The sequence below is a fragment of the Pseudochaenichthys georgianus genome, chromosome 4 (assembly GCF_902827115.2).
Source record: "Pseudochaenichthys georgianus chromosome 4, fPseGeo1.2, whole genome shotgun sequence".
NCBI classification, from domain to species: Eukaryota; Metazoa; Chordata; class Actinopteri; order Perciformes; family Channichthyidae; genus Pseudochaenichthys; species Pseudochaenichthys georgianus.
Window position 1 is genome coordinate 3,178,838 of NC_047506.1, and position 21,585 is coordinate 3,200,422.

The window sequence follows — 21,585 nt, forward strand, 5'->3', positions numbered from 1 at the left end:
ACAAAATAAAACATGGGAGCGGTGGAGATGAGGAGGTGTCGGCGTTTTGGCGATTTTACTGGCGGTTGCCAGTCCCCAACTCCGGGGACTTCCTCCGGGGACTTCGGGTGGTAGTATACGCTGTGAAGTGGTTTTCGGCCTGCCAGTAAACCCAAAGCAGCAGCAGAAGAAGAAGTGACGTCAGCGGCATCATTTGCCTAATCCTCCCTCAGGAACTTATTCCGGTGTGAACGCGATCTGTACTTAGTTCATGAGAACTCTTCAGTTCTCATGAACTAAGTTCTGATGAACTTTTGTGGGAAAAGTACTGCGGTGTGAAAGCGCCTATTGTGGCAAAACACAAACATGTATAAATCGGCTAATAGTTTTAGAATTTAGTAGAAGGAATTTGATTAAATAAGTGTAATTATAACACTAACTTTCCTCAACAAAAAAAAGCATAAATCAAAGCTTGACATATATTTCTTTTTTTTTTCATTTAGAATTTTCCTGCAAAGCTTCTTGTATTTGTCCGCTACATTACCTCTGTATTCTTTCTTTCAGGTATCTGGAGGAGCCGACCATGATTGCAGCCTTCAATGGGAAGCAGGCAGGGAAGCATGTGGTGCACATAGCGTGTGGCAGCACTTACAGCGCGGTGATCACTGCTGATGGAGAGCTGTACACCTGGGGCAGAGGGAACTACGGCCGGCTGGGCCACGGTGAGATCCTCCTGCCGTAAACCGCTGGATGATGAAGCATTATCTGACATTTAACTGATTTATTTTCGCTACTTACGGGAAAACCCTGAAAGCCTGTTTGTCATTTTGACAGAATTTAATGCGAAAAGTACAATATCTATTTATTTATCAAAATGAAAGATTTTTTGGACTGGAAATGTAAAAGTGTAACTCCTGCTTCTGTGTGCTCTCAGGCTCCAGTGAGGACCAGACCACCCCGATGCTGGTGACGGCGCTGAAGGGGCTGAAGGTGATGGATGTGGCCTGTGGGAGCGGGGATGCACAAACACTCGCTGTGACAGAAAACGGTAAGAACACAAGTCTTTCTTTCAAACAAAAAGACTTCCAGCAACAACCAGGGTCAATCGGGGTCGATCGGCTCAAAGAAACCTGTAGCTTTTTTTCAATCAAACTGAACGGCAGCACAAAAGACCACTCAAATATATGCTGGGAGTAGCGCTTTTTCTCGAGGCAGCTGCATGCGATGGCATGTGCTCTGTACTTATTTGAATCAATCGCTCAGAAAAAGGCAAATTCAATTTTAATGTCAATCTTTCAGTTTGTGTGAACAGTTTGCGTGTACAGACAGAGAAATACCTTATGAACTCGCCCCCTGTGTGTTCCCACAGGTCAGGTCTGGTCCTGGGGGGACGGGGACTACGGTAAACTGGGCCGCGGGGGCAGCGACGGCTGTAAGACCCCCAAGCTGGTGGAGAAGCTGCAGGACCTGGACATCGTGAAGGTGTGCTGCGGCAGCCAGTTCTCCGTGGCCCTCACCAAAGACGGACAGGTGTACACCTGGGGGAAGGGGGACAACCAGCGGCTCGGACACGGCACCGACGAGCACGTTCGATACCCCAAGCTCCTCGACAGCCTGCAGGGTCAGTTCGCAGTTGTAAAATAAACTTAAACTTGGAGCACCTTCTGTGACTCGTAATCAGAATTCACTTATTTACTTTTACAGCGTTACAGCAAAAGTGACGTGGCAGCTAAAAGGCAAGCCATGATAAAAGTAGCTAACATGTTAAAAAAAACACACGTTAGTAATGAAATAAAGACGAATAAGTACACATCCATGGCTAAAAAATGTGCAGCCGCATATACTAGCAGTAGCTTAGTGGTGATTGGTAGCTTTTTGATAGTTCCAATGTGTACAATGCATTCTGTATACATACCTATAATATAATTAATAATGTAATTGCCTGGAGACAGAGGGAATAAAACAAATAAAAAGTAAAACACAATGATACCTTACCTGTGTGTTATTATTTTGCAATAGGTAAGAAGGTGGTGGATGTGGCGGTGGGCTCCACACACTGCCTCGCCCTCACGGAGGACGGAGAGGTGCACAGCTGGGGCAGCAACGATAAACTCCAACACTTCGACACTCTGTTCTCCAACAAGAAGCAACCAAAGGCTCTCCCGGGACTCAACTCCAAACACATCGTGGGAATCTCCTGCGGCCCAGGACAGGTAAGACACAACTGGCATTCATAACTTTAATGTAAGGGATAATGGGCAGCGGTAAACACACATTGTCCCGCTTATTACACAGCTACATAATACATTAAAGGGATTTTGTTGATTTAAAATTGATCCAGTAATCTGGAACTGCGGCAACAACAACATAACTTAAAATTACATCAGCACTGATTGAGGTTTTCTGTAACTGTCCAATTATGTTCACATTTTCTTTTCCATTAACCAGTGTTTAAACACTGCCAGAGCCCATACCATGTTCCCTTTTAGTGTTTATTTCCTGTCTGTCTTCTTCTGCTGTTCCCTTTAGTGTTTACTTCCTGTCTGTCTTCTGTTGTTCCCTTTTAGTATTTACTTCCTGTCTGTCTTCTTCTGCTGTTCCCTTTAGTGTTTACTTCCTGCATGTCTTCTGTTGTTCCCTTTAGTGTTTACTTCCTGTCTGTCTTCTCTTGCTGGTCCCTTTAGTGTTTACTTCCTGTCTGTCTTCTCTTGCTGGTCCCTTTAGTGTTTACTTCCTGTCTGTCTTCTCTTGCTGTTTCCTTTAGTGTTAACCTCCTGTCTGTCTGTCTTCTTCTGCTGTTTCAGAGCTTCGCCTGGTCCTCGTGCTCGGAGTGGTCCGTTGGGCAGCGTGTTCCCTTCGTGGTGGACGTCTGCCCGATGACCTTTGAGCAGCTGGACCTGCTGCTGCGCCAGGTGAGCGAGGGGATGGACGGCAGCTCCGACTGGCCCCCCCCACAGGAGAAGGAGTGCATGGTGGTCGCTACGCTCAACCTGCTCCGGCTGCAGGTAGGCACAACAATCATCTGTAGCTACGCTAAAGGCAGCTAATGTTGGGCGTGATGACGTTTAGTCACTTTTTTTTAAATCCACCAGTGGGGTATTTACTGACATATTTTATGTCTTAGAACAAAACGTTAAAATCTCTTCAGCTTGTGTTAACCACAGACCTTATTTCAGGCTAACAACCAAAAACACATTCAGAAAACCATTGACCATCTCGGCGAGGGAACAGGATGTGCTAAAATGTTAAGTCATTTCCAGGTTTTAGGACTTATTGCTGCACCACTAATAGCCTCATTTGAGCATTTGACTGCTAATAGTAATAAACATTGCTCATAAAAACAATGATACTTGACTTGAGAACATTAATTTGACTGCTTTACAATTCAAGATGATTGTTTTAAAGCGCTATGGATGTTTCTAAGTGTAATAAATGAACATTAACCTGTGAATCTCTGTCCTCAGCTGCACGCAGCCATCAGTAACCAGGTGGATCCGGAGGAGCTGGGGCTGGGGCTCGGCAGCGTTCTGCTCAACAACCTCAAGCAGACGGTGGTGGTGTTAGCCAGCAACGCGGGGGTGTTGAACTCTGTGCAGGCGGCTGCTCAGGCCGTGCTGCAGAGCGGCTGGTCGGTGCTGCTGCCCACTGCGGAGGAGAGAGCCAGAGCGCTGTCCTCACTGCTGCCCAACGCCGGTGAGCGCCAATATAAACGTCTAAGATGAATGTGGAGCCCGTCTTCCCACCCTGATGAAAAACACACATGGACACAAAATGATCTGATTACTCTTTTCATATTGTCACTTAAAACCTTTTTGTCACTTTCTTTCTCGGGGCTTCTATATATATGACATGTGGTGATGAATACACTTCATTCAACAGGATGCAACATTTCATTTCTTCCAAAATAAATGTCTTAAAAAAAATCTGTCATATTCAGACGGATTCAATTTGAATTTTTCGAACTTGAATTTTGTCTTCACAAAGCACAGATCATTATTATTATTACTTAAATGGTTCAGACCAAGGATATCAAAAAATGGTTTATTGTTTATATTTAATTATATCAATCTCTTTCTCGCTAGCGTCTGGTAACGAGATGAGTGTGAGCCCTGGCCGCCGCTTCATGATCGACCTGCTGGTCAGCAGCTTGATGGCTGACGGAGGGTTGGAGTCTGCACTGAACGCCGCCATCACTGCAGAGATACAGGTCAGTGGTTGATGCATCACTCTGATAACATGTCATTATTTTCTAGAAGAATATACCTTGTGTGTTTGTACAAATACATGTAGATAGAAACGTCTTATTGGACTGAGATTAACCTTGAATTCGTTTTTAGTAGGCAAATGTATTATTTGTATTTATTGATAAGTTTATCTAACATGAAGAGAGCACATTGATAGTGATTGCTGTAAATGCACCAAAGGCTAAAGTCAATAAAAAAAAAAAATGAAATTATAACATTTAAAAACAAATACAGAAATAGTTTATTTTCGAAATTTCTCTCATTTGTTTGATTTATTGGTCAATTCTTTTACATTTTTTGGATGTTTTTAAGATGAATTTGTTTTATATATTATATATGTATCCTGACATCCTTTTAGTTTCTGACATTTATTAGATTTCTTATAATTTTTTGAATACATGTTTTGATATTTATGACACATTTTTCAGGCATTTTACAGCTTTTTGCCCACATAATTAACTTTTATCCCATAAATAGTTTGTTAATCTTATAGTTAAAACCTAATATTTGACAGTCTGGCCTAAAGTTAAAGACTTGGGGGGGAAGGTAATTCACTTCAGAAACACTTGTTGTTATATTCCATGGAATGCTCTTAACATCCCGATAGCAATGAATACATTAATTAAATGCTTTGACAATAAATCCATACAAAAATTTCATCTGTGGAAGCCGTAGTTCTGTAAAAAGCACGACCAATCATCTGAGCCGGCCCGGCTAAAATAACTGGATGGCCTACCTGCCTGTCAGCCTTCCATCGGGGCACAAACTGCTCTCGTGCCCTCATTGGTCATGTGCGCGTTCGTGTGTGTTGGAGGAGGGGCTCTGTAAGGAAGTCTGAAGGAAGGGGCAGATTTTTTACAGCGGCGTACTTTCAAATGCTAGCGCACTCGAGCTGGTTTCTCCATTCTTACCTACCCTACCTTTAATGATTTTAATGTGACAATTTGAAACTTTGTTAGACAAACTTAAAGTATTAATAGAATCCCGCATTAATGAAAATAATATAAATGACCTTATTCTACATCCATGTCCAGGAAACAGAAATAACGCTGTATTTTGTTCATCTATTGACAGGACATCGAGGCCAAGAAGGAGGCTCAGAAGGAGAAGGAGATCGATGAGCAGGAGGCCAACGCGTCCACCATGCAGCGGTGCCGCACCATGCTGGACAAAGACCTCATCAACACGGGCATCTACGAGTCCGCGGGGAAGCAGAGCCTGCCGCTGGTGCAGCTGGTGCAGCAGCTGCTGAGGTACCTGCTGTCTTGTCAAATTTGTATATAATCATTTAAATCATATATATAGATTATGTTTTACTCTGATTGCCTTTTACTCGGCTAAATTGCCATTTTATCCTTTGAGTATGAAGTTGCCCTGTACCTGCATTTCAGATCGATTTCAATTGTACATGTGACCCGCTCTATGGAAATCAGTCGGAAGTCGCAACGGCTCATTTCAAATAAACGTGGATTTGCGTAAAAAACGATAGTTACGACTGTAACTACGGTTCTATGAGTCCCGGATGACCGCCAGAGGCGGTGCTTTAGCACTGGATATGTCCATCGCGCGCATGCGCAGCTCGAGTACCAATAACAACAAAGTCACCTGTGACCCACGTGACACCGGCTATATCAGCCGGTATTGACAGAGGATCTGTTCCCCGAATCTTCTCGCGAGCACACAAGAATTCTGAGTGACAGGGAACTCTGGCGGTCATCCGGGACTCATAGAACCGTAGTTACAGCCGTAACTATCGTTCTATTTCGTCCCTACTGACCGCCAGAGGCGGTGCTTTAGCACTGGATGACCTATACCAACAATGTCATGAAGAATCCAAGCCCTTGCTCACCACTGGAAGCAGCGGAGCTCGGCAAAAGGACCACGCCCAAAGAATGGGGAGTGGCGACATTGACCTGATGACAACTGGAGAATGTGCCAGAAGACGCCCACGACGCCGCGGCGCAGATGGTCTCCAGGGGCACCCCTCTCAGGGCAGCCCAATATGTTGAGATGCTCCTTGTAGAGTGGCATCTCAGCCTGGTGGCAGGGGGCGGCCACTGGCCCCGTAAGCCTGTGAGATGGTATCGACAACCCAGTGGGGAAGCCACTGGTTAGAGGGCCTAACCTCCTTTAGTGCCGCCAGGGCAAACTCAAGAGTTGCTCCTCCTGTCGTATACAGGCAGTAGCCTTGATATACGCCCTTTGGGCACCCCCCGGGCACAGCAACTTCGATGTGCCGTACTCCTGAATGTCAAAGCGTGCCAGCTGGGCAGGCTGATTGAAGTGAGTTTGTGGAAGGACCCCGGGCGGGAATGCCACATTTGCCCAAAGGGCAACGCATGAGAGTCCCACCTCGGGCATGTATTGCTTATGGAGAGGACATGCAACCCCCCGACTCACTTCCCTGAGGCTATGGCAAGCAGAAATGCTGCCTTTGTGGGCAGCCACCTAAGCCCCACCTGGGCCAGGGGCTCGAAGGGAGGAGGTGATAGGGCATCCGGCAGCAAGGGCAGGTCCCAAGCCGGAGCCCTCGGGGTGCAAGGGGGACGCTGCCGTAAAGCCCCTCTCATAAAGAGGGACACCGACCTGTGGCACCCCGCCGTGGCGCCGTCGACCCGAACATGTCGGGCAGAATCGCAGCCACATAAATTCAGAGTGAAGTGAGAACGTCCACTATCTAGAAGGGACTGTTGTCTAAGCAACAATGTACATGCTGTCCCCAAGGAACACGCACATTCTTGCCCCCCAGTTGGGGTAGAAAGTGCGTGAGTGCAAGCTGCACGGCCGAAGCTCTAGCACGTTGACCCGGCGCGCACTCTGCTGGGCAGACCACTGACCCTGAACGGTCCTGCCCTGCCGCACTGCACCCCACCCTGAGAGACATGCACCTATGCTGATGGTCTCCTGGCGGGATGGGATGGCGCCCATGGGCACGCCTACCAGAGATAGGCCCTGCCCCTCCAGCGTGACGGAGAGTGGAGCAATGCTGCGACACCCTGACTTCACTGTGCCTGTGCCACTTGGCGTCCAAGTGAAGGCTGTTCAGCCACATCTGCATGGGGCACAACGACAGCGGGCCTAAGGGCCCAGCGGCCGAGGCAGCTGCCAGTCTGCCCAAGGGCCGGAGGAACTGAATATAAGGCACCCTCTTGCCCGGCCCACGTGGAAGTAGGCATCCCTCGGTTGGGAACCACTCCACCTGTGCGTATGCAGTAGTCAGCATATAGAATGGCAGCACCTTCAGGAATCTGTTGATTCCTCTGAGGTCCAAGATCGGGCGAAATCCGCCGACTTTCTTGCTCACGAGAAAGTATGCCGAGTAGAACCCCCTGGCTAAGCAGAGGGTCTTACTGGGTTGATTGCGTCCTTGGACAAAAGAACGGACAACTCTTGGCCCAGAGGTAGGGCCCCTGCCGGATCGCTGACGACTGTCAATTAGACCCAGCCGAAGGCTAGGGGCCGGAGCTGCGGTCCGTACCCCTGGGTTAAGGTGAAAACCACCCAAGGGACGGAAGTACAGACTGCCCAGAAACTGAGCTGCTGCTGGGAAAGCAGCCGCCGACCACCCCCGGGATTTCAGAGCCCAGCCCCCCGGACCCTGGAGCCTCTTGGGGGGGGTTCCGGTCAGGCTCTGGGGCACGAGGCCGCCTGGAAGGCGGGCGACATGGGGCACGAAAGTCATTGGGAGGCGGTTGAGTGGGCCGCTAAGACCTCTGCAGACCACCCCTGTAATCCAGCGGCTGAGTGCGGCTGCTAGAGCGGCCCCTGGGCCTGCTGGGAGTGGGCACAGGTCTGCGAGGACCCGAGTGCTGCTGCCTGGTCTGCCTAGCTTGGGCGGCACACTCCAGTGCCTCCGAGGGCAGCTGATCTAAACAGCTCCCCTGGCTCGACTGGTACGCGACGGAGGACTCTCCGTCAACCGGAGGAGGTGCGTCAGCCGAAGGAGGGGCGCCAACCGAAGGAGGGGCGCCAACCGAAGGAGGGGCGCCCACCGAAGGAGGGGGGGGGTTAGCAGCCCCTACACCGGGCCCAGGCTGATCCACTTTAGAGGACAGCCTATTTCTAGTCCTTCTATTGGGGGGAGCACACAAAGCCATCGCTCCCTCAAGTCGCCGGGAACGGCCGAATTGATCTGGAGGAGTACGTGACAAGGAGAGGTGTCTGTTGGCTGCTGCCAGACGTTCCACCTCAGTGATTCGAGCCACTCTGAGCACCCGAGGCATGCAGCTACAGCTCATGCAGGCGTTTACCGTGAGAACCTCCCTCAGATGCTCGAATTTCGTCCCCACTGACCGCCAGAAGCGGCCGAGGCAGGAGGGGCAGCGGTCGTGGCCGTCCTCGGGCTCAAGAGAAACCCTACAGGCGCTACATGAATGAACCATTCTGTAGGTAGCCAGATGCAGCGTACCCGGGAGCGGGTGCGGGAACACGCCTTCACCAGCTACCTGCTTAATGGAAAGAGTAGAGCGTTGCTGCTACTCGCCGAACAGAAAGAGGGATGTAATTACACCCACGTTACGGCAGAGGGAGCGGGGGCGAAAACACTGCCTTCACTGGCTGAGCTAGAGGCGAGTGCCAGAGACGAATGCCAGATGCAGCGTAACCGGGAGCGGGTGCGGGAACACAGCCTTCACCAGCTACCTGCTTAACAGAAAAACAAGGCAGTTTGGCGTCTACCAGGAGCGGGGGCGAGAACTGCCTTCACTGGTTGAGTTAGAGACGAATGCCAGATGCAGTGTAACCGGGAGCGGGTGCGGGAACACAGCCTTCACCGGCTACCTGCTGAACGGAGAAACAAGGCAGTTCCGCGTCTACCAGGAGCGGGGGCGAGAACACTGCCTTCACTGGTCGAGTTAGAGACGAATGCCAGATGCAGCGTAACCGGGAGCGGGTGCGGGAACACAGCCTTCACCAGCTACCTGCTTAACAGAAAAAACAAGGCGGTTTGGCGTCTACCAGGAGCGGGGGCGAGAACTGCCTTCACTGGTTGAGTTAGAGACGAATGCCAGATGCAGTGTAACCGGGAGCGGGTGCGGGAACACAGCCTTCACCGGCTACCTGCTGAACGGGAAGAGTAGAGCGGTGCTACTACTCGCCGAACAGAAAAAGGGATGTAGCTACATCCGCATTACCGGTAGAGGGAGCGGGAGCGAGAGCACTGCCTTCACCTAACTGGGTAAAATAAAGAAGCTAACAGTATACGCAAGACATTAGCCGAGCGGCTGCTGCTAACGATCAAGCGAGATCAAGTCAAATAACACACATGTTTAAGACCAGATAACTAGCTTCTAAAGAATAGAATAGCACAGAGCCGTAGTTACAGCAGTAACCATGGCCAGGGCTCACACGGCATCTAACCGTAGTTACAGTAGTAACTATGGCCAGTACTTACACGGCTTAGCACCGTCGTTACAGTCGTAACTCTGGCCAGTACTTGCACGGCTTGGATACTTACACAGCATAGAGCTGTAGTTACAGTAGTAACTCTGGCCAGTACTTGCACGGCTTGGAACCGTAGTTACAGTAGTAACTATGGCCAGTACTTATATGGTTTAGAACCGTAGTTACAGTAGTAACTATGGCCATTACACGGCATAGAGCCGTAGTTACGGTATTGCCTATGGCCAGTACGTGCACGGCTTGGAACCGTAGTTACAGTAGTAACTATGGCCAGTACTTACGGCTTAACCCCGTAGTTACAGTATTAACTATGGCCAGTACTTACACAGCTTGGAACCATAGTTACAGTAGTAATTATGGCCAGTACTTACGGCTTAGAACCTTAGTTACAATAGTAACTGTGGCCGGTGCCTAAAAGTGTCAGCCAACGGCTGCCCACTAGACAATATAATATTGGGAGGATGAAATCCTCCTTAATGGCCATACATGCAGAGCACACGGCACACAGTGAAGATTGTTCCCTGCATATCGTCCTAGTGCTAGGAGTCTAGTACTAGGAGCAGTAAATACCACGATATAGCGCTACTGCAACCATACCATGCGTTTACCGGGAGCAGCAGCGAGAGCACTGCCCTCACCGGCTGAGTTAAATAATGAAGCTTAACCGTACATGCAAGGTGTTAGCCAAGCGGCTGCTGCTAACAATCAAGCAACCAAGTCAGAACACAATGTTAAGACCAGATAATTAGCTTCTAAGAAAGAGAACAGCCCGCATAGAACCGTGTCTGGTTACAGTAGTAACCGCACATGTCGAGCACACAGCACCCGCCGTGAAGATGTTCTCTGCATATCATCCTAGTGCTAGGAGTCTAGTACTAGGAGCAGTAATACAACGAACTAGCGCTACTGCAATCAAACCCTATGCTACAGGGAGCGGGAGCACTGCCCTGAGTTAATAGTTAAGCTCAACAGCAAGGTGTTAGCCAAGCGGCTGCTGCTAACAATCAAGCGACCAAGTCAGAACACAAATGTTAAGACCAGATAATAGCTTCTAGAAAATAGAAAGTACTTACCTTACTTTCTGCATCTAAACGAAAAACGGGTTTAAAGTATGACACTCTTGGCTTTCCATACTAAATCGAATGAGGGACGCAGCCAAAGCTGGGACTCAAATGCTAATGATAGCTCGGGCACAACGCCACAAGCAGAACTTTCAGAAGAGCATAAGGGCAACTTTATGGGAGAGGAAGCGGGAACACTGTCGTCACCAGAAAGTCTAAGCCACAAACAATAAGACGGTAATCAGGACAACTTGGCTGGGAGCGGGTGTGGAAACACAGCCATCACTAGCAACAAGCTGACACAAACCTGTCTGTCGAGGCTCTGCACAGCCGGCGCAGCTCCTGGAGGACGCGTCTAACGACCCGTAGCTCCGACTGTCAGTCGCGAAGCTTCACGCGGCCAGCTGTTTGCAGAGAAATCCCTCCGATCAAACGTTCAAGCCTGAACGCTGTAGGCTACGAAAACGTAGCCACGGTACCCTCGCGCAGCGAGAAGATGAAAAGGAACAGATCCTCTGACAATACCGGCTGATATAGCCGGTGTCACGTGGGTCACAGGTGACTTTGTTGTTATTGGTACTCGAGCTGCGCATGCGCGCGCGATGGACATATCCAGTGCTAAAGCACCGCCTCTGGCGGTCAGTAGGGACGAAATAGAACTATTTTTTCGGGGTTCGGGTGTTTTGTTTGATTTTAACTAAACAAAATCTTGGCTTTCAGAATATGAAACTTTTATTTCCAAAATCACACGATAAATACATGTTTGAAGCTTGTGAAGGGAAGATGACAGCTCGCACTCGCACTCTGCTGTTCCGCAGCGCCGCCCCCCCTCCCTCCCGCTGACATTATGAATGTAAGGCGTATAGTAATCATAGATAACACGGCAGGGTCCGTTACAGTTTGTTTTCATCTGATTTCAAATAAACAAAGTCTTGGCTTTCAGAATATTAAACTTGTTTCAGCAAATTCAGATGATAAATACAGCTTTGAAGCTTCGGCATAATTACAACCGGAGAACGGAGTAACTTGACGTCACAGCAGGCACAACAACAGCCGGTGTTTCTCGTGAGGGTTTTCTTCGGGTCAATGCGACTGATTTCGATAGAGCAAGTCACATATAGACTTTCTTTATTACTTTATTAAATATAACAAAAGACACACTTTGTCCATGAATCATTAATCAGTTTCTATTAAGGGAATTAGAATTTCCTCCACACCTGCCATCTCCCCAAAATCAAATCAAGTTTTATTTATATAGCACATTTATAAGCGATTTTTGGTCGAGCCAAAGTGCTGTACATAAAATAAAAATAGCCTACAGTAGAGACACTTTACAGCAAATACAACAGCACAGCTTGTTCAGAATATCAGTATGAGAAAAACGACACCCTCTGTCCTTAGACCCTCTGTCCTTAGACCCTCTGTCCTTAGACCCTCACATCGTACAAGGAAAAACTTCCAGAGAAAACCCACAGTTTAAGGGAACATGGGAGAAACCTCAGGGAGAGCAACAGAGGAGGGATCCCTCTCCCAGGATGGGCGAGGGAAAATATACAATCATCTGCTCGAGTGAACACTTGTTTTCTGCAAGCACGTTCACAGAATACATTTCTTCCAGGGAGTGGGATTCATACTCCGTTTCTTTTCCAGAGATTTCTCCTCATTTCTTTTTTTTGTTAGTTTTTACTTTCATGTTGTTTAGAGTTGGCATGAATACTTAATTTAACCCGGAGACAAATTGGGTTTTGGTCAATGTTGCAATAAAAAGATGGGTTGTCCTTTTGTTATGTAGCTCTTGTATCCAGTGGCGTTTTTATATGTACAAAAGTGGTGGGGCACAAAAAACGTAGATGTCTATAAGCTTCTGCAGTGAGGTTCATGGCTGGTGAGGCTCTGGCACCGACTCTTCAGGTTTACAAATATTATATTTTGACCTAAATCAAAATATATTATTTTCAAAAGCTTTTTTTGTCTGATGCTTCAATTAATTTTAAACAGACAGTTCAACAGAAGGATACCCAAAAAATGGAATTTTATCATTTAAATATTGAATTGTTCTCTCTTAGTAAGATCCCATTTTCAATAAAATTGCAGTCTTACCTTGACTTGAAGATGAAGTCCATTTGCCTATCCTTCTGGACAAAAATCTATTACTTTTGTGTAAAAGTCCTCCTTATGTTCTTGTAGTTTCAAAAGTCTATCATAAATCTAATCGATAGATTTATGATTCGAAAATGATAAAAGTAGGGTAGACATGTGGATATTATCCGGCTGAACAAAACGTGCATTTATCTAACAGGTACGTTTCCCTTAGACAGTGAGAGGGAGGGGCATGATCGGGTTTTGTCCCACATGGCTCTAAACAGCTCAATAGGCACACTGTAGACACTAGTTACAAGAACACAGACTAAAACAGCAAAGTACAGACGAATCAGATGATTAAACATGATCTTAAAATATATTTAATATATTTTTTATATATTTTTTGCATGATTTTTGTAATCATTATTTTTAATACTTTCTGCCTAATGACCAGTCGCCACGGCTTGTATCATCTCTTGCACTTTATATGTCGTTGCTGCTACATTGTACTGCCATGTGGTAAATACTTGTGTGTGCTGCTCTTGCTCTTTCTGCATATCATGTATTTATTTGTTGCTATGTTTATAAATGTCATTCTTATATGTTGTATGTCAGGGACTACGGATGGAAATGAGCTCAAAGCTAAAATCCGGCATATTTACACTTGAAGCATTATTTGTCTTAAGAGTTTATTAATGGTCATTGTCCCTATTCGAATAAACGATTAAAATAAATAAAGCCACTTAAAGGTGGGGTAGGTAATTCACTTCAGAAACACGTGTTGTTATATTCCATGGAATGCTCTTAACATCCCGATAGCAATGAATATATTAAATACTTTGACAATAAATACATAAATATCTTCTCTGGAAGCCGTAGTGCTGTAAAAACACGACCAATCATCTGAGCCGGCCCGGCTAAAGTAACTGGATGGCCTACCTGCCTGTCAGCCTTCATCTGGGCACAAACTTATCTCGTGCCCTCATTGGTCGTGTACGCGTTCGTGTGTGTTGGAGGAGGGGCTCTGTGAGGAAGGGGCAGATTTTTTCCGGCTGCGTGCTTTCAAATTCTAGCGCACTCCAGCTGGTTTCTCCATTCTTACCTACCCTACCTTTAAGTAAATGTGTGATTTGTAATATTAAACTTTAATAGATAAAATAAAATAACGTGTCTTGACTTCTGCAGGAACATCGCCTCTCAGACCATCGCCAGGCTGAAGGACGTCGCTCGGCGGATCTCTAGCTACCTGGAGGCGGAGCAGGTGAGTAAGGAGCGCTCCGCCTCTCTGGACCTGCTGCTGCGCTTCCAGAGGCTGCTGGTCAGCAAGCTGTACCTCGGGGTCAACGGCACCGAGAACCTCAACGGATACAGTGAGTCACGTGCTGCAACCTACATGCTTTTCTAAAGTCATTCATGTTCAGGAAAGGGATAATAAACTGTGATCTGAAATATATTTACAGCTTTTAGGCAAATGGAGTGGAGTGGAAAGTACAACATTTTCTCTGAATTGTCGTAAATGAGGTGTATAAAGTAGCAGGAATGTAAACAGTCAATTAAAGTACAATGGCCTGGACTCACTGTACAGCTCAGTGAGTTTAATACACAGCTAGGAAGTTTAAAAATAAGCTCTTAAAGTGTTTCATCTCTGTTGTTGTTGTTCTGCAGATCCTGAGCTTTTGGGTGTTGGTTCCTTGTTGAAGAAGTACATTGCGCTGCTGTGTACTCACATCGGAGACATCCTCCCCGTGGCCACCAGTATCGCCTCCACAGGACGCCGCCACTTCGCTGAAGTCTCTCGAGTTATTGAAGGAGATCTAACTGGTAACCATTTCAATTCATATCAGTGGGGCTTCATTGGGATCAAATCAAATCAAATCAAAATGTATTCTAGCTCCAAATCACAAGAAATGCCTCAAAGGGCTGTACAAAGCAAAGACAAAAACAAAATACAAACGTCATAGCATAACAATTTGAAAAACATTATTAGGGATGCTCCGATCTCTGTTGAAAGCCGACACATTTGAACTATGATGTCAAGTTTAAATAGTTCCTGCTGGGCTATTTGATCTACCTCTGGAACAAGCTAAACTCAATCAATCAATCAATGTTTATTTATACAGCCCAATATCACAAATGTTACATTTGTCTCAGTGGATTTCACAGTTTGTAAACTAGTTATAAATCAAATCAAATCAAGTTTTATTTATATAGCACATTTATAAAAAAATGTGGTCGAGCCAAAGTGCTGTACATGAAATAAAAATAGCCTACAGTCGAGACATTTTACAGCAAATACAACAGCACAGATTGTTCAGAATATCAGTATGAGAAAAACAACACCCTCTATCCTTAGACCCTCTGTCCTTAGACCCTCACATCGTACAAGGAAAAACTTGCAGAAAAAACCCACAGTTTAAAGGGAACATGGGAGAAACCTCAGGGAGAGCAGCAGAGGAGGATCCCTCTCCCAGGACGGACAGACGTGCAATAGATGCCGTGTGTAAATCAAAGAGATAATACATTTTACAGCATATAGGAAGACGGATGCGAAGAGATGGGTTTTGAGTTTGCAGGGTTGTGCAGGAATGAGTCCTAAAACTTGAAATGGGTCAGCAGCATGTAATCACTAACGGGAGTTTCCTCTGACAGGCGTGCTGCTGCCTGAGCTGGTGGTGTCCATCGTGCTGCTCCTCACCATCGATGCCGGTCTGATGCAGGAGACCGGGTCCATCCCGCTGCTGGCCGGCCTCCTGGAGCACATCGACCGCTTCAACCACCTCGCCCCGGGGCACGAGAGGGACGACAACGAGGACCTGGCGTGGCCCGGCATTATGGGTATAATATGAATTATGTTAATGTCCGTTAGCCCGTCAAGTTTAAATAGTTCCTACTGGGCACAATTTCAAGTGTATTGAAAAATAGACTGTTAATGTTATAAGCCAGACAGGCATACATGTATTTTGGTTTGTCTACAAATAAGGTTTATTCAGTTTTTGTATTTTTATCAGAGGTCCAAATCTGAGGGAAGTTTTTTTGTGTAAAATAAAGCATACTTTATTTATCCCGGAGAGAAATTGGGTACATTTATATTTCATAGTTTCTCCATGTATCCCTGAATGTGGTAAATCTGAGCTGCAGCCGGTGTAGAATGTAACTAGCTCTCTTTCTGCTGTGGCAGGATCCTTCTTCACAGGACAGAGCTCCAAAAACAACGAGGAGGTTTCTCTCATCCGTAAAGCCGACCTGGAGAACCACAACAAAGATGGAGGCTTCTGGACCGTCATCGAGGGAAAGGTGTACGACATCAAAGACTTCCAGGCGCAGTCCCAGTCGCTCGCTGGAAACAGTATCCTGGGTAAGGCTGAAATGATATTGTTCAAATTGTACGGAAGCCCAGACGAGCCAGAAACACATTTCTGTTGATGTTTTTTTTTTAAGTACGATACGATAGTACTTTAGTGTCAGTCTGAATTTGTTCTTGCATCACAGTCTGATCTAAATATTTCTTCTCTCCTGTGTTGATGACCAAGTGGGGAAGAAAAGTAGGACTACACAATTAATAAACTTTACAAAACCTACTTGTTTGGTAAAAATCCTCAAACCATGATAATTTTTTCCATAAAAAGGAGAATTATGATCAGTCTTTTCAATATTTTGTCATAATCGCAATATCAGTCAAAATAATCCAAATAAATTATTGTGCACCAGATTTTCCACGTGAAAATGTTCCCCCTCTTGTGTCCAAAAGTAGTATTACAACAACAAACTATTTTTTTATCCTGTTATTTACAAATAAAAAAAGAGTAAATTAGTAAAACCTTTGTGTCCTTGTTTTTCTAATTCATAAACATATAGAGAAAAAAATATACTTATAAAATGCATCACAAGATTGTTTTGTGCCCATTTGCCTTGAGCTTCCCTATAGTGACCTTATAAGTCAGAATAAACATAATTACTTTGAACTCAAGTTTAGAATAATATTGACTAACGCCACATTACATTTAAGTTTGCTCTCCGCCCTTGTAACAAGTCGTCTCCCCTCACAGCCCAGTTTGCAGGAGAGGACCCGGTGGTCGCCCTGGAGGCGGCGCTGCAGTTTGAAGACACCAGAGAGTCCATGCAGGCCTTCTGTGTGGGACATCATATGGAGGTACAAACCTTCCAACACACACCTTCTGTCTAATTTCTACATTCACAATTGGTTTCTCTAAACACTTTATATTTCAGAAAATGTTCGCATGACATGTCACATAGTTGTTGAATATTTAGATGAATACCATTTGTTTTTGTATTTATTGATATAGGTGGTTGTGTTTCTGTTATAAGGTGCTATATGTTATTATTTTCAAAAAGTGATGGTCCCTTAATGCAGCCTTCCGTGGCAAAAACATACTTTGTTAAACTACGGTACGCTAGTTAGAAGCTGGAATCCTGCACGTTTTTAACCATGTTACAATTTTTTTGTTATCAACTGCGCTGTTAAAGAAAATACTATTGAATCATCAAGTCTGTTGTGGTCCTTGACAGATGCTATTAAGGTGGAAATAACTTGCCAGTAATGCTGTATTTATAAAAAAAAAAAAAAAAACCTTAAAGATGTACCTGCCTCCTTGGAGTACATTTTGTTACCCAATAGAGATAAGCGGTGAAGTCCCGCCCTTCTACTTCCGACCCATGGGACCTTATTTTGGAAAAAGTATGTATAGAAGTCAATGGAGAGAGAAAACGTATCTTTCGATCCCGTTTGAATTGTGCCACGAATTACACATGATGTTTGTCAATCTTAAAAAATAATTTCCAAGTCAAAAAAGTCACAGTTTGTCGTAAAACTGTTGAAATATAAGACTATGAAAAATACGCAACTAGAAAGACTACAAATCCCAGAGTCCCGGTCCCGCATGCTGGCTCTCACGGAACCGACTAACTCCCCTTGTGTGTATGTACAGCTCTCAACGTGCCCAGACTTGGAGTGATTTTCACCTCTTTTAATACTTTCCGCCTCATTCTGAAAGAAAGAAGTGAAATGTTTCAATGTGACGGCCGTCTTGGTGTGTGGTGCGAGATGGGAGATGTAGTTCATTGAGCGGTTTCACACAAACAAAGTGTTACTTCACAGTTTTACGACACCTTTTAATTTTTTTGACTTGCAAAATTATCTTTTAAATTGACAAACATCATATGTGTAATTAGTGGCACAATTCAAACGGGATTGAAAGATAATCTTTCTCTCGCCATCGACTTCAATACATACTTTTTCCAAAATAAGGTCCCATGGAGCTCCCCCGGAAAGGGAGGGACTTTGCCTCTCTATATGAATTGATTATGGAATACAAGCAACCCCGAGGAAGGGCGCTGGCTGTTGAAACAAATGTTCATAGTGGCCAAATGACGGTACTACAACTACCATTTTACTTCATTCGGCCCTCAAGGACTTTTTCCCATTGACTTACATTTGAGAAGGGACATCTGTTAATCAGCGTACAATTGTTTTTTTTTGCAAAATCATCTACCCAGTACAAATACTTATATAGCCCATTTGTTGACTCACTGAGCAACTTTCATGAATGAACGAGGCCTTGCCATTGACGCTGGACGCAGTTTTCTTTATACATCCATGAACACGTGTCAGAACTAATATATCCTTGCAGACTAAATAGCGAAGTTGCATTGTACAAACGGCCACAGTATTTCCAGTGTTTGAGATTCTGATGTGTTATCGTCTGCAGCCCAACCAGGAGACGGTCACCACCCCGGACCTCAGCAGCCTCTCCTCCCCCCTCATCGACACCGAGAGGAACCTGGGTCTGCTGCTCGGCCTCCACGCCTCCTACCTGGCCAAGAGCACCCCCCTGTCCCCCATGGAGATCGAATGTGCCAGTACGTCAAATGGTTTTAAAGCAACTTCATGGAGATATAATTGTCTCAATATTGTTTGTTTTAGAAAATCGACAATCTGTGTGTAAATGTCAGAATCCATTTATTAGTCCTGAAGAGGGAAAATGTACAGCGTTACAGCAACAGTGATAATGCAGATAAAAGGCAATACAAAAATAAGATTACATATTTAATATAGAGACAAGCATGTGTAAGTAAGCATGACATCTGCTTTCCTACTTCTTTAAATAACCAGCGGCTAGTCATGTACATTAACATTCACTCACAGATTGTTCACACATAAAATGTCAAGAACAAATCTTTCTCCACCCAACTTAGTCTGAAAATGAAGATCTCAAGCTCTGCATTTTAATTTAAACTTTTCTCCCTCTGCACAGAATGGCTCCAGTCGTCCATATTCTCGGGGGGGCTGCAGACCAGTCAGATCCACTACAACTACAACGAGGAGAAGGATGAGGACCACTGCAGCTCCCTGGGGACGACCACCCCGGACAAAGCCAAGATGTACTCCCGCAGAATCACCCTGAGTGACCATGCTCAGCCTTTCCTGCAGGCCATCGCTGACAACAACACTCAGGACCACACTGTCAAGGTACAGCCTCAACAACAGCTGCTACGTTTACATGCAATACCACAATATCCCGATAAACAGCCAATTCTGGTATGATTTTGAGAATTAGGTTTCATTTCAAGATTTAAAATAATATTCAGATTTAATGAGCATTCTCTAGAGATTTATTCAGCACATAAAGAATTTGCAGTTTAGATTTGTATGTCTTTTTTACTTGCATGATAATGTCCAGCTTTATGCGTTGAACACGACCTAATTAGAGATGAATGCCACACAAAAAATCAGGAGAAACACCTACTTTTATTTATTATTAAAGGCTTTAATATCAACAGGTTTAAGCTTTTAAACATCATCAAAGGCGTGGATTTAAAACGGGTTTCTATTTTTCAACTAGGGCTGTCAAAGTTAACAGTTTTTTATATAATTCGGGCAACCTTAACTCCTTAATATATATTTTTTGTTCTTTAAGTTTTTATTCATTTATTTTCACACATAATTAAAATAGTTTCCGCCAATAATATTTTTTTTACAAAAAAACACATTTTTAAATAAAAAAATTAAATAAAGACACAACAGGAATCGCTCAATATATCTTTTTTAAATAATGCTAATTGATCACATTACCAAGTTCGACCAAAAGTGCTTCCCGTAATTTTAGCCCGGATGCCGGAACAGCAGCTTGTCAATGCTTTAGTGTTCGAAAATTGTGCCTGATTTTATTTTCCCATTGTAGGACTTCCTATGCCAAATAGAGCGTTGCTGTAAGCAGTACCATCTCATCACCCCCATCACATTCCCCCCCGAGCACCCTGTGGAGGAGGTGGGCCGCCTGCTGCTCTGCTGCCTGCTCAAACACCAAGACCTCGGTATGCTCAAACAAAAAAATTGGGATTGTAAAAATTAAATGTTTTGCACCCTTTTTTTATACATGAATTGAATGTGTTATCTCCTCCTGTCTCAGGTCACATTGCTCTCTCACTCGTCAGTCAGTGTGCCTTGAGAGTGGACCAGGGGAAGCAGAGGTCCCTCCCCAAATCTGTGATCAACGTCTGCCGCATGGTCTACCAGGCAAAGTGCTCCTTAATCAAGGTAGGAATAATGCTTATACTATACAGAGAGATATCATGACAACATGATAACTGTAAGTCAATGGTTTACTGAATGTGTTTTTGGTTGTTATCCTGAAATAAGTCAGTAAATACCCCACTGGTGAACTTAGAAACCGCAGTTACTAACAAGTGTCTAAATTAGACAACTAAATGTCATCACGCCCAACATTAGCTGCCTTTAGCTTAGCGGTGGTGACGTGAAGTCATGTGACCGTGCTGTAGCTCCTTTATAGCTCAACATTAGCCGCCTTTAGCTTAGCGGTGACGTGTGTCACTACCCGATCCGTCCCCCTGCCCGATCGGTACTGCGCATGTGCGAGATGGTCCGGAAGTCCGGACGGCATCCCACGATGGACACTTGACACAGTGGCTTTTTAGCAAATTTCAAAAAGAAAAACCGAGAGAGATGAGTTATTGTTATTACAACGTGACTTCACTATTATTTAACAACTCTTTTTATTGCGTTCTTTTATTTGGGGTTAAGTACATTGTCAGAATAAGTGAGAAATGGATTTAACTTCTGTTAGACAGCTATCATACTGAATACATATTTACTGTGAATGTATGCACAAATGTATGGCATATGGCTATCTAACAGAAGTTAAATCAATTTCTGACTTATTCTGACAATGTACTTAACCCTAAATAAAAGAACCCCATAAAAAGAGTTGTTAAATAATAGTGAAGTCACGTTGTAAAAACAATAACTCATCTCTCGGTTTTTCTTTTTGAGCTTTGCTAAAAGCCACTGTGTCAAGTGTCCATCTTGGGTTGCCGTCCGGACTTCCGGACCATCTCGCACATGCGCAGTACCGATCGGGCAGGGGGACGGATCGGGTAGTGACAACGTGAAGTCACGTGACCGTGCTGTAGCTCCTTTATAGCCCAACATTAGCCGCCTTTAGCTTAGTGGTGGTGACGTGAAGTCATGTGACCGTGCTGTTGTTCCTTTATAGCCTAATGTTAGCTTTTTACTTCAAAAATCATAAAGTGCTGGGTCGGAGAGTTTCTTTCTTTCTTTATTTATTTTATACTTAGTTTTGTCCTCTTGTCTGATTGTTATTATTTTTTAATGTTATTTTTGTATTTTTCATGATTTGTTGTGTTGGTTATAATTGTTCATTGTATTTTTCTAAATTTGTATACATTTTTTTTTTTTATCAAAATCATAAAGTGCTGAAAAAGTTGAATGGAAAAATCCTATTGGCTATTTTTTTTGAGGGAACCTGGGAGATACAAAATAC

At 44.8% G+C, this 21,585-nt stretch overlaps 1 protein-coding gene across 8 annotated transcripts in view; it reads left to right on the top strand.

The window, feature by feature from the left end:
• Positions 1-21,585, top strand: part of herc2 (HECT and RLD domain containing E3 ubiquitin protein ligase 2) — a 102,450-nt gene that overhangs the window by 18,452 nt on the left and 62,413 nt on the right. For 7 of the 8 annotated variants that reach the window (XM_034081617.2, XM_034081618.2, XM_034081621.2 and 4 more), the window contains exons 13-29: positions 544-701; positions 914-1,027; positions 1,349-1,600; positions 1,999-2,192; positions 2,784-2,984; positions 3,444-3,672; positions 4,062-4,186; positions 5,298-5,476; positions 13,952-14,136; positions 14,432-14,587; positions 15,416-15,601; positions 15,945-16,121; positions 16,813-16,916; positions 18,493-18,643; positions 19,039-19,253; positions 19,966-20,098; positions 20,194-20,321. In XM_034081617.2, coding sequence (XP_033937508.1) covers positions 544-701; positions 914-1,027; positions 1,349-1,600; positions 1,999-2,192; positions 2,784-2,984; positions 3,444-3,672; positions 4,062-4,186; positions 5,298-5,476; positions 13,952-14,136; positions 14,432-14,587; positions 15,416-15,601; positions 15,945-16,121; positions 16,813-16,916; positions 18,493-18,643; positions 19,039-19,253; positions 19,966-20,098; positions 20,194-20,321 — 2,887 coding nt within the window. The remainder of the gene's footprint in view (positions 1-543; positions 702-913; positions 1,028-1,348; positions 1,601-1,998; positions 2,193-2,783; positions 2,985-3,443; positions 3,673-4,061; positions 4,187-5,297; positions 5,477-13,951; positions 14,137-14,431; positions 14,588-15,415; positions 15,602-15,944; positions 16,122-16,812; positions 16,917-18,492; positions 18,644-19,038; positions 19,254-19,965; positions 20,099-20,193; positions 20,322-21,585) is intronic. The other variant, XM_034081619.2, reaches the window with a different exon arrangement.